The 12,715-nt window shown below is 41.7% G+C and overlaps 1 protein-coding gene across 3 annotated transcripts in view; it reads right to left on the bottom strand.

Moving 5' to 3' along the window:
* The window catches only part of CASR (calcium sensing receptor), a 92,973-nt gene that overhangs the window by 29,080 nt on the left and 51,178 nt on the right, over positions 1–12,715 (bottom strand). For all 3 annotated transcript variants that reach the window (XM_079155294.1, XM_079155293.1, XM_079155292.1), the window contains exons 2-3: positions 6,687–7,114; positions 3,763–4,069 (exon numbers count right to left, since the gene is read on the bottom strand). In XM_079155294.1, coding sequence (XP_079011420.1) covers positions 3,763–4,069; positions 6,687–6,871 — 492 coding nt within the window. In that variant the 5' untranslated portion in view covers positions 6,872–7,114. The remainder of the gene's footprint in view (positions 1–3,762; positions 4,070–6,686; positions 7,115–12,715) is intronic.

Below are 12,715 nucleotides of genomic sequence, written 5' to 3'. Positions count from 1 at the left end.
CTTCCCATCCTTTAGCTATTTCCCTGTCTCCCTCCTTTTACCCTCCCCCAAGGATTTTAGACAAAAGTAACCACAGCTGCAATAATTTTGAAAACCTGTTTATCTTTTAGGCTTGATTAACTAGTTAGGATAATTAAGCTCAGTCCCTGTGCACCACAATAACAGTGATGAACATCATTAAAGGGCATCAGCAGAGCCTCCTTCCCTCTCCCGGTTATCACTACCTTCCAGAGCCCTTTTGTTCACTCTGCTGCAAGCCATGGCTGAGCCCTTGGTCAGGCTTCTGATGTGTCTCCACCATGTACAGAGGCTGACAAGGAACCTTGGAGAAGCTCAGCTGAAACATCCCCACTCTCTACGATAGAAGCAGTTCTGCATCTGAACATGGACATGCACCACCAAGGAGTCCAGAAAGTCCTGCCTTTGATGTGAAGAGATTAGGAAGTGTCCAAACACTGTTAGCCAGTACAGGGCTCCCCAGCTGTTTTTTGTTTGTTTGTTTTTTTCACATTGTGGCACAGAAGCCCTGGTAAATGGAAGAGGCTGATTAACCCTGGTGGAGATGCTCCAACCCCCAGGCTTCTCCTAACCACCCCAAAGTCTGAGAAGGGCCATATCTTTGACGGCAGGCGTAGGCCCATATGCGGCACTCTGTGTCATATGGCATACCAGTTAGGGAGCTCCAAGTCATTGGCCCATTTCTTCTGAACAGCGGAACATTTTTACCCTTAATGAAATTTCTTCTAGGGGATGAGGTAGTGTTACGATCTCTTGTTCTCTAGTTTTATAGGGAGTTTTAAAAATTCTAACTTAATGAAACAAGTTGAGAAATTTGGGAGAATACCTTTTTAATATTTTCCCTCAATTAAAACAGTTATTTTCTAGGTTCAATGCTTTTACATAAAAATTTCCAATATGTTTCTTTTTTAAATCAATAATAGTTTTATACTTTGAAAACATTAAAAGGGTTGGTCTGTGAAAGAACTATACCAACTTTCCTAAAGGACAAGCATGCTTTTTTCTGACAAGAGCTTTGATTTCAGAAGCTATAATATGAAATCAATAACTTTTTTCTTTTGTCAGAATAAGCCCCTCCTGCTGTACTCCAGAAATTCATGAGGTAGGTGGTTGAGATGTCGTTGTTTGTGAGAGCTCTGTTTTCAGGCTCAAATGACAGGCTTCTGAATTTAGTTTTTGCAAATCCAACACTTACCACTTTGTACGTTCATCCATTATTGCTTGTTTCTTGATTTTCTTTTGGAAAAATGAACCCAAAAGGCTATTCAAAGGATAAAAATTAAAAATCAAAATATCCCTCAAGGATGTGTTCTCTGTAAGGATTTATTTATAATATTTGACTTTGTTCTTCCCCCTCAAGGGGAAAAACAAAACCCTTAAAAACACACAGAACTTTTCTCCTGAAGAGGGGAGAATTTCATGAATCAGAAAACGTTGCGACTTCAATCTGCCAGCTGCTAGCTGCTCTGCTCGTTCCATCCACTTGGTGGCGTGACTGGCATAAGAAATACCACAGGGCAGCTGATCCCACTCTGCAGGGCAGAGGTTCCAGGCCCGCAGCACCCTGGAATCAGCGGGGAGCTTCGGAGGCTCCAGGTGCCGACTGTGTTTCAGCTCAGTTAAGCCACATCTAGGGGTGGACCCTGCCAGCGGTATTTTTAAAGTTCCCTGCGTGACTCCAACTTACAGCCATGACAGAGAACCACACTGGCAGACAAATTTAATTGGTTTGGTTGATAATCAACATCATCTTCTCAGTTCTCTTATAATTCCAATTCAACTTCTCATTATCTTTCATTCAAACCATGCTGAATCAGAGCTCTCCCCTGCGAGTTCTTTCTTGACTTCTTGCATCTTTTGGTCATAGGGTGACAACTTACTGGAACTGTGTATTTAAATTAATGCTGCACAGTATGTCAGATTTATGCCCAACACATTTACTAATGTCAACTTTGTCAGACCACTTTGGCACAAAAGTTACAAAACCAGGGCTTCCCCCTGGGGAACACCTTTAATTCCCTGAAGTAAGGATTCGGTAAATATGACAAGGCTTCCTGTCATGCCACATGCGTATAATGATATAAAAGCTATCACCAGGGGCTGGGGTCGTAGCTCAGTGGTAGAACACTTGCCTTGCAAGTGTGAAGCACTAGGTTCAATCCTCAGCACCACATACAAATAAATAAAAGATAAAGATATTGTGTCCATCTACAACTAAAAAAATTTTTTTAAAAAGCTATCACCGAAGAAACAGAGCCCTCCCAGCAGAGAAATGTGAATTTATTAAAGGTACATTTGGAATACAAATTTTAAATATTAAACATTGAAAAAATTAAAATGTGATTTATAACTTGATGTAAAATTTGATACGAAGGGTATATCATAATTGAAGTAATTCCTCAATCCACAAACATTTAGGTTGTTTCCAATTTTTCATTATTATAAAGTGATGTCATACATAGATCTATAGATGTTTAAGAGAGATTTGTTCTATAGGGTTCTGGGGGAAATCAGTGAATAAAATGGCATTTAGAGTTTGCTGTTACTTTTTTTGGGAGTGGACAATGCAACTTTGAAGAAATTACTACAATATTTGTTTCAGTGAACTGTTAGTATTCAAAAATGCAAACCACGTGCCCACCAAGGCTGAGTCCCTTGGTGGGGACTGGACAGGAAATAGCAGTCGTTCATATAAGATCTATACATATTGGTTGAATAATTAGAATGTTCTGCATTTCTGGCATGTGCAAGGCAATGATTTTCTGTTTTCTGAGAAAATATGCTCTGCTTCCCTCTGAGCTAAACTTTCAACCAGAGAGTGTGATGCAAAACCAGACCTGGTTGTGAAATGAAATTACAAAAACATTTTGGGAAGAGTCCAATGTCTGGGGAAGGGGTCACTTCCCGTCCCCTCTCTCAGCCTTTCTCCAGAAAGCCTAATTAACCATGGGTCCCTACCTTTTGCATTGTCAATAACTGCCCTAAGAGTCTGACTACGCCCTCCTGAAATGTAATAGACGTCTGTGAAGAGAGCTGTTTCTTCTCTGTTCTGCGAGATGCTTTATGTTAGGGACCCTGCACAGGCCTTTAGCCGCATAGATTAGGATTTTTTTAAAAAAAAAGAGGAAAAAGCCCCAATGATAGCATGAGTCTAAGATGACATCAAATAACCTATAAATATTGTGAGAAACTGTGGATCAGGACTCAGAATTTTGGAGTGCTAATCTCCTTTGGGCCCGCTGGCGTAAAATAAGGTTTGGTTTCTCCTACTTTTTGAGTGTTGTCTTGTGGTGCCCACAACAAAAGTACAGAAGTAGAAACTCTGAGGGAACAGGATCAATGGCAGATGTTTTAGGTTTGAAAGGTGGGATTTACATTGTAATGGATTTGTTCCTTTTAGTAAATATAGAAGAAAGGTCATGTACTAAATAAATGGACTTGAAAATAACACTGAAAAAACCCACAAAATTGTATACTTACAAGGTACATTGAAAATAATTTTGGAAGAGTAGTGAAGGTCTAGTTGACATTATTGACATTCGGGTTTCCAAAATCCCAAATGGTCATGACACAGCACCCTGACTAACTGAAAGTTCTTTTTTTTTTTTTTTTTTTTTTTTTTCCAGTCAGTGTTAAGCCAGACATAGGAAAATAGCAAACTATATAGACACTGTCAGTATATCTCCTCTCCACACCTGCTTCTCCTGCCCCTGCCCCTTGTGCCATCTAAGAAGGTGTCAGTACCTGGGGAATGTAGAAGAGCCCCAGCAGATTGGCCACCGCCGTGGAGACGCCTGAGCCAGTTGCTCCCACCACAGCAATAGTTGAAGGGATGTGCTCGGAGCAGTTGCAGAACTCATCAAGGTTCAAAGAATCGATTTTGTTCTGGGCAACAAAACTCAGGGTAGCCTCCAACGCCTTAGAAACGGTGTTGCAAGTGTCAAATATCCTGTAACCCAGCGTCATGTTGGGAAGAAGGGCAGGGCTGCTGTTGATCTCCTCTATGGCAAATATCATAGCTTGTAACCAGCGAAACCCACGGAAATTGTACCTGGAAGAAAGAAAGTGAAAGAAAATGGGAGGCTTTCTGGTCAACTGTGTTAGTGTGAGGACTGGGCAGAGCTGGGTTTGAATCACGGCTCTGTTAGGACTTGGTATTGTGCTGTGCTCTTTGAGACTCAAGGTCCTCTCTGCAAAATGGGGAAGATGCTTGTCCCCTGGGGCGGCTGTGAAGATGTTGACATGAGATAATTTGGAAAAATTCTCAGCACGGCACCTCCCACAGAGTTGGGAACAATGATAATAAAAATTGTTATTAGTAGTTTATTGAACAATTTATATCTGCTTCTTCTAGCGAAGTTAGAATTTGTCGTAGTTCATGTGAGGTACTTCAATAAAAGGATAACTTTAATAAAAGGGATAAACATAGTCTTGCTCAGTGTGTGGTGGCACATGCCTGTGATCCTAGGCTGAAGAAAAGAGGACTGCAAGTTTGTGACCAGCCTAAGTAACTTAGAGAAACTCTGTCTCAAAATAAAATTAAATATAAAATTAATAAAGGGCCTGGTGGGGGTGGGGTGTTAGCTGAGTGGTAAAGTACTCGCCTAGCATGCATGAGGCCTGGCTCCAATCCCTAGAACTGCCAAAAACAACCCCAAAAAACAAAAAGCAAGTATCACATTTAAAAAAGAAAGGGACCGGGGAAAATATAAACAGATTAGGAAGTTAATATGTGGGAGACTAAAAATGAACTCAGATTTGCAGAGTCACATATTTAGACTATGACACTCCTGGAGGTCAAAGGGCAAGGAGGTATGATGGCACTTTCATAAACAAACAACTAACATATAAAGACCATATATAGACAGTGATCCTTTCTGGGTGGTGAATGATGAGCTTTAAAATTATGTGTTTTTGACCTATTTATACTTTCTATTAAAAATGAGTGTGCACAATAATCTTCTTTCAAAGAAGATTAAGTGAAAATCAAGCAAATTAACAAAAAGAAAAAGGGTTTGTGACATGGCTTTCTCTCTTCCTGCACTAGGTTCAGAGTCAGGATTGAATAAATGTGCTGACTCAGTGCACCAAGTTCCAAAGGAAAATTCCTCTGAACACGACAGCTTGTCCCATTATGTTGTGGGTTTCATGACTCAAATCGACGACAGGAGAGAAATATGATCCATAATATTCCACTGTGACTTTCAGGCTCCCAAAGTTCAGGGTCTGACTTTCAATGCGACATTTCCTCTTTGTCCCCTTCTTTATGTTTAGCAGATAGAGTTGTTCAATTGTTTGTTTTAAATCTGCCAAATTATTAAGATACTAAAAATATTTTTTGTTATACAAAGCCAATGATAAACTGATTTTGCTACTTTTCATTAATGTAGTTTTAAGATATATTATTTCAGGACAAGCTTCTTGCTTGATTTTAGGTATGTACATACGTGGCACATGTATCCCTCTGTCCAGGAAGAACAACACAGAGAGCATTTGTCCATACAGGTTATGTAAAGGAAATAATCATTAGTGAGATTCTGCACTTAATTTTTCTGCATTCTTAAGAAAAATGTAAAAACATTATTTAATGTACTAGTTCTCATTCAAGCATGAATAGAAAGGCAGTTTTTGGGGGATAATCTTGGTTTTCATTTTCATTTTCCAGCTATCAGGATGATCAGAAGTGCTGGATTCCTTCCAGAACTTGCTAGTCTGAGAGAGGAAGTGCTGCTCTCTCCTAGAAGTTGGGTCAAAACTTGGAGTGAGGTCCTGGGGCCTGATGGATCAATTAAGGAGGTGATACAGAGTCTCATTTTCTCTGCAGAAGTGAGACCCTACTACTAAGAGTTGCCTACTCCTGGATAACATGTTCCAAAAGGATCATGATAAATTAGGGAGCAACAGATGGAGGGAACTGGAATAATGATGGGTCTAGAAATCATGTCACAGGAGAATTGATGAACAAACTGAGGGTATTTGATCTGGAGAAGAAAAGATTTGATGGGACATATTTGCTGTCTTTGAAAGGCAGGGAGTCTGCAGAGAGTTGGATGTCTTCTGCACTGCTCCATCTGAGTTAGTGGGAGTAGGGTGTAGGCCAATGGTGGGTGGGATGGGGTTGGAGGTGGGGTTTGGCTGTTATGAGACAGACTTTATAGTGGGAATAGTTCCAAATGCATTTTGAAGGTGCCTGGGCCTTGCTGAGTACTGAAGTTTATTTCAACTCTAAGTTCCTTTATGAAAACAACAACAACAAAAAGAGCCAAGGCAACCCACACTCAGACACTGCTGACCACTGGGGCAAGTAAGGTCAGTGGGGAATTTACTACTGAAGTTTGCAAGAGCAAACTAAGTACCTAGAAGGTACTTAGTTTTCCATTAAGTGATACTGTTGTCAGGTGCTACCACCAGGTAGCATGACCTAGTTACCAAATGACTGGCCTTTAATAGGCCATTGATTTTTCTACTCAATATCCTTGACATTTTTATTTCTAGCAAAAAAAAAAAAAAAATAGGGATAAAAAAGGGAGGGACCAATAGGCTTCAGCACGATAACCAATCACCACATTGGAAAAGAGAGACTCAAGTTTCAAAAAATTATTCTGGCTTTAGGGCAGCTCAGCTCTTCAACAACCCAGAAATGGACCCAGATTTGTCTCCTTGCTTACCTGATACATTCCACAGACTCCGGCCTTGATTTCAGATCTTGATCTTTGGCTGCTACTCCAAAATGAATAGGGAAGAGTCCCCCAAGGATAATGTCCCCTTTCTTCTGGGCTCGCTGGTCAGGCCCGTAGGCAGAGGAGTACCAGGAAAGTGCCAAGAGGACCAAACAGTAGCTATATGGAGCCATGATTCTGCCTTCTTTCCAGGGGGCAAGACAATGGTGATAGTGGTCTGGGTCTCTTGGTGAGAACTTCCCCTTGGTGCAGTTCACACCCTGCAGTGGAGACACATGCCTACAGAATGATTAATAACAGAATGGAAGCTGTGGGGTCGCCATCTCCATTTCTGCCTTCTTCTTTGTGGATGTGTAAGGTGGGTGGTCCTTGCGTCTTGAGAAGCCACATCATGGAGAGACTGCCTGTGATGCTTTCTGAAAGAACAGATACACAGAATGGATCCAACTGAACTTAAATCCCATCTTGTTATGATTGCAACAGTGGTGGTTCAGAATTTCCATTTAGAGGGGCTTAGAGGTAGCAGATTGAGAAGCCATGACTTAGAGTCACATTTTTATAGTACTTCATGTAAGACATGGAAAAATTTAATTGGCCATATTGTAGGACTGTGTTCCATTATGAGAGGCTCCATTTTTAAAGAGACCTGTGATAAGCCAAGGTCTCCCTCCATTGGGGTTGCTGCTGGATTGTGATCCATTCATCTTCTGCATAAATAATGCATGGGGTTTGCCTAGTAGCAGAAGCAGCTTCCTGTATCATAATATTAATGATATTTTATTCAGCACACATGTTCTCATAGAAAGTCCTGAACAAATCATTTTTAAGTTTAAATCTGACTTTGAACCAGACAGAAATGTCACAAAAGACCATTAATTCTTTAGTTATTATGACCCGCCCCACTTTAATGCAGGTCTCTGGTTCCAGTTTGTAATGTGACACTCTGAGGTTTTTAGAAACAGTTCTTGTAAAGGACACAGATAAATCGTGGGTCAGATTATGTTTTGCAAGTCTCAGCTGTTGGATCTAAGGAAAAGCCTTTCTGCTATAGCACGATTAGTTTAGCATGTACTCTCTTCTCTCTTTGCTGCACCCAATCTCACCCACCTTGGATCAATTACCAACTTCATGTTGATATTGGCTAAATGTAGGGAATTTCCTGAGGTTGGGGGCCAAGCACTGAGCTGTCAACTGGCACCTCCACTTGGATGTCCCAAGGAGCTTCACCTTAATCTCACCTCCCTCTCAGACTCCTTCTCTTTCATTGTTTTCCATTATGGAAAATTTCATGCCATTCACAAAGACCCCAAATTAGAAGGCATTTGTAGCCTCCTTTCTCTTCTTATTGCCTTTTGTGTTCAAATAACCACCAAGCCCTGTAGATTTTTCTTCCTAAATTTCTTTGGAATCCATTCACTCTTTTTTCTGATTGCATCTGAAATCTACCATCATTTCTTAACTGAATTTCTGCACTTGTATCTAACTGGCCTTCCCACCTTTGGTTTTATCCCCTTGAAATCCACTTTTGTTCATCTTTGGATTTGGAAGAATAAGTGGTTTGGAGCATAGACTCTGGAGCTAACCCTGGCTTTGATTCATAGTTCTACTACTTCCTAACATGACTTCGGGCAAGTCATGTTATCTCTGTAATTTCCATAAAATAATGTGTGTAGAGCCAATTGCACAGTGCAACCAGTTAAGTCACAGAAAATGCAGCTGTGATGAATCCCTTTCCAACCTCTCTTGGTGGTTTTCCCTTTGAACTTCACATTCCAGTTTTACTGAACTTCCTTGTTCCTCGAGGCCACTTGGCTTTTGAAATACCCAGACCTCCTACATGCTGTTCCCTCTCTTTGGTCCCTTTGGTTCAAATTTTTTTGTATAGCATCTGCTTATCTTTCAGATTTCAGATGTCCACAAGTGTGGGGCATGACGTGGTGAACTGTGGCACCTTTGTGTGAAGAACAAAAGAGCTCCTTCTGGGGCAGGCATGGCCTTGCATCAAGTGCACGGATGGGGAAGTGGAGCAGAGGTTGGATCTCAGCCCATGTTGACCTAACCTCCGTGGCACAGTGAGCAGTTTACAGGACTCCTTTGGGAGGCCTTCCCTGAACCACCAGGCTAGAAGGGCCCACCTATAAGGCTCTTGGAGCTCCCCTCTTGGAAGAGCCAACATTCTTGCAGAGCCCAAGCTCTTCACCATTGTCATTGGAGACTTACTGTCCCATAGGAATCTCCAGCAGACATTCTAACTGAGGGATAGGTAATTGGCCTCACATGGAAGGAGCACCCAGCAGACACTCAGCTTCCATGGAATTGATTCTAGAAATGTCTGAGCACCTGTAACCATCCCAGTTTTCAGACTCCAGTCTTGCTTTTAGATTTTTGGCTTCATTTCTTGGACCATGGTCATATGTTCACACATGCATTTAATGAGACCTTGTGCCGAGGTCTGAGTATATAAAGGTGAGAAACACATGCGTGTTTCCATTCTCAAGAGCTCCCAGTCCAGTGGGTAAGAGTGCTGGGGTATGATGTTAGAATTTACCTCCATACTCAGAAGTGACAAATACAATTATAACTTTGCTACCTCTGACTAAATTCAACTTTGTCCCCCATGACCACCCCAGCATTCAGTATAATGTCTGAAATAGTAAATGTTTAATAAATGTCTGTCAGATGAATGCCTAGAAAAAGAAGGTACTTTGTTTGTTTGTTTGTTTGTTTTTTGGTACCAGTTATCGAACCCAGGGGTACTTAACCACTGAAAAATATCCCCAACCCTTCTGTTTGTATTTTTTATTTTGAGACAGGGTCTCACTAAGTCCTTATGGCCTCACTAAGTTGCTGAGGTTGACTTTGAACTTGTGATCCTCCTTCCTCAGCCTCCTGAGCCCCTGGGATTACAGGTGTGCACCACTGTACCTGGCAAAAGAAGGTATTTTGGAGAGAGACAAAAACTGGCATTTATTTATCAGGCATTATGACACTCTTGAAACTTCAACACACACTAAGCTTTATAACAATTTGGAAATCCCACTTTCTAGATGGGGAAATAGATCCTCTGTATATTCAGTTTACTCAAGTGAAAAATGCTGTTATTTTAATTAAGAGTGCCTCAAGAATTCGAAATTTCAAGGAGTACTGCTGTTCTGAATCAAGCAGGAGGGGGGACATTAGAACTGGCTGGGTAAGTCACTAAGAACAGATTTTTCCTGTGAAAGATTAACTACTTGGAGAAATTTATTAACTTCATTAGCCTACTCAACAGAAACTTCATGGTCAGAAGCAATAAATGAAGGAGAGATTTCAGGTCAATTTGTGCCAGTTAACTCCACCAGTCTAATGTGGTCTCTATACCACTCTTTATAGTCCCATTACCAGGGTCTAAATTGCTTTCAGTGCTGAGACTCACTCCTGAGCCTTCATCTTCTGTTATGGTTTGGATAGGAGGTGCCTTCCATGAACTCATAATTAGATTATGGAGCTGTAACCTAATCAGAGGACTAATTCATTTGATGAATTAATAATTTGAACCGGCTACTGTATAGGGTGATAAGCTGCAGGCAAGTAGGGTGCAGCTAGAGGAAGTAGGTGGGTGGGGCTGGGGCCGTGCCTTTGGGGTGGGGCACCCCGCTTTCTCTTTGCTTCCAGGCTGCCATGAGTGGAGCAGCTTCCCTCCTCCATGCCCGTTCCACTGTGATGTTCTACCTCACCTCAGTCCCGGAGCTCGCTGGCCCTGGACTGAACCTCTGAACCCATGATCCAGATACACTCTTCCTCTTTATGTCATTTTGTCAGGCATTTTGGTCACAGTGATGCAAAGCTGCTTAACACATCTTCCTTTCCTCTGACATCCATCCCCTCGTCCTTTGATTCTGCCCTCACTCTCTGCTCTGCTTTCTTCCCGTTGCCAGTGCCTCTGTCCAGGCTCCCATGCCTCCCACCTGCCCTGTTGCAACAGCTTGCTTTCCTCTCTAGCTCACTCCTCCCACTCCATAGACATGGACAATCAGGGCAGAACACGTGTGATTTGAGCTCAGTGGCTGAACATTGGAGCTCACTGCTATGTCTTCAGCTTACAGCAGTTAGAATATAAAAGCTCTTGAATCATCACTAAAAGCACTTGAGTTTTCACATCTGTGGTACAGACGTCTAATTGTACTCCTTGTATCCACATTCCTTTTATGCTACAGTAGAATGATTTTTGGCTGGACAAGTGGCTGTCTGAAATACAGACTGCTATCCCAACTTCCTTTATGATTACGTGTGGTCATGGGTCTAAGCCTTGGCCAGTGGGATGTAAGCTGAAGTGTCCAGTGACAGTTTCTGGGAATCCAGCTGAGGGGGGTTGGTGTGCTTTGTCCCTTCATCCCCTTTCCTTCATTCTGCTGCATGGAGGTGGATAGGACAACAAACCCATCTGGAGCTAAGAGTCACATTCTAGGGCATGGTGGAGCCACAAGCAGAGGATCTCATGGAACAGAACCTCATTATTGGATTATTCTTGAATTTTTACATGACAGAGAAAAATACTTCTATTTTTTTAAAGTCACTGTTGTGATATATTTTTTCTTACTGAAGTTATCTCTAACAGTATCTGAGTTGCCAGGAAACTTATTTCTTCTCTTCACTGTAAGTTTACTCCATTTAAATTATCATATCCTGTTTGTCCTCCTGCAAAAAAGTATTAAATATGGGTTGATGCTAATATTTGTTCTTTCTCTCAATAGCAAATGCATTTAGGAAGAAGAAATGACCCGCGGACTGGCTGGTTTATATCTAGGAGGTCCTTGACATCAGGAGGAGTGTTCCAGCACTGGCAGGTGCTGGCTCATGAAGTGCCTCATCCAAGACACACGGGACTGGAGACAACGCAGACTGCTCAGTGGATTTCATGGTCCCTGAGTTTATAAATTCATGCAGTGATTGATCCACTCAAAACACATTTTCTTAGCTCTCAGTATGCTAGACTTTAGGGAGTGTAGGACACTAGCGAAAGAAAGTTGAACTTCTCGCCTTCAAGGTACTCATGGTTTAAAAGTAGACAGAAAATGCATTCTAATGACAGATGCTACTGTGAGGCAGAAACTAAGTGCTGAGGGAACACAGAGGTGGAGTGGTGTTGTCTGGTGATTGCCAGGAGTCAGAATTAAGTCAAGGAGGGGTCTGGTAGCTTCCTGAGGAAAGGGCCTGCCTCTTCCTCATCGTGGTAGCCTAGCACCAAACACTGCACCTGGAATTTAGTAGGTATTTCACAAATACTTGTTGAATGAATGAATGGAGTGTGACCAGTACAGGCCAGGGACTGGTTGGGCAACTTCAGGACAGAATGGGGAAGGGGTCACCCCATGAGACCCTGGCAGGCAGGGGCTTCATCGTGATCACTGTTGTATCCACCAGCAACAACAAGAAACCTGGTACTGCACAGATGCTTTAAAAATGTCTATGAATTTGTGTTTGGCACAAAAGTAGGTACACAGCTCGTCCAAGTTCCATAGCCACGGACAGGTTAGCAGAGGATAGCGAGGAAAGGTTAGTAATCAATGTTACCACGGTTTGATTTTCACCTAAGTAAAGACCACCCCCACTCTTTCCCCTTAGTTTTAGCATTTCTAGGAATTGCATAACTCTCAGCAGAATGATTTTGCCCACATTTCAAATTGAGAAAACAGAGGCATGGATCTTCTGAACACAAAAATGCCCTGTAAACTAAAGGTATGCCAAGTTCAAAAGCTACAATTTCTCAATTCCTAGATTGCAGAAATAATTGTAGTTTGTCTAGGGAAGAAAAATGGTTATGAAGTCAAATTCTATTTCTAAGAGAGACTGTTTATCTCCATAGGCCAAGTACACTGATGTCTTTGGTTTATTGTACTTTAATCTTTGCCCTCTTTCATCACATTGATAATAAAAAATGCCAGCAATTGTATCACAGAAAGGTGAAATGTGTATGTTTTAATGAGGTTGAACAGGGAAAAATACCTGAGAAAGTTCAACTTATAATCACAGAACCC

This window comes from Sciurus vulgaris (assembly GCF_902686455.1).
Source record: "Sciurus vulgaris genome assembly, chromosome: 10".
Lineage (NCBI taxonomy): Eukaryota > Metazoa > Chordata > Mammalia > Rodentia > Sciuridae > Sciurus > Sciurus vulgaris.
This window is presented reverse-complemented; position numbering and strand designations above follow the sequence as displayed.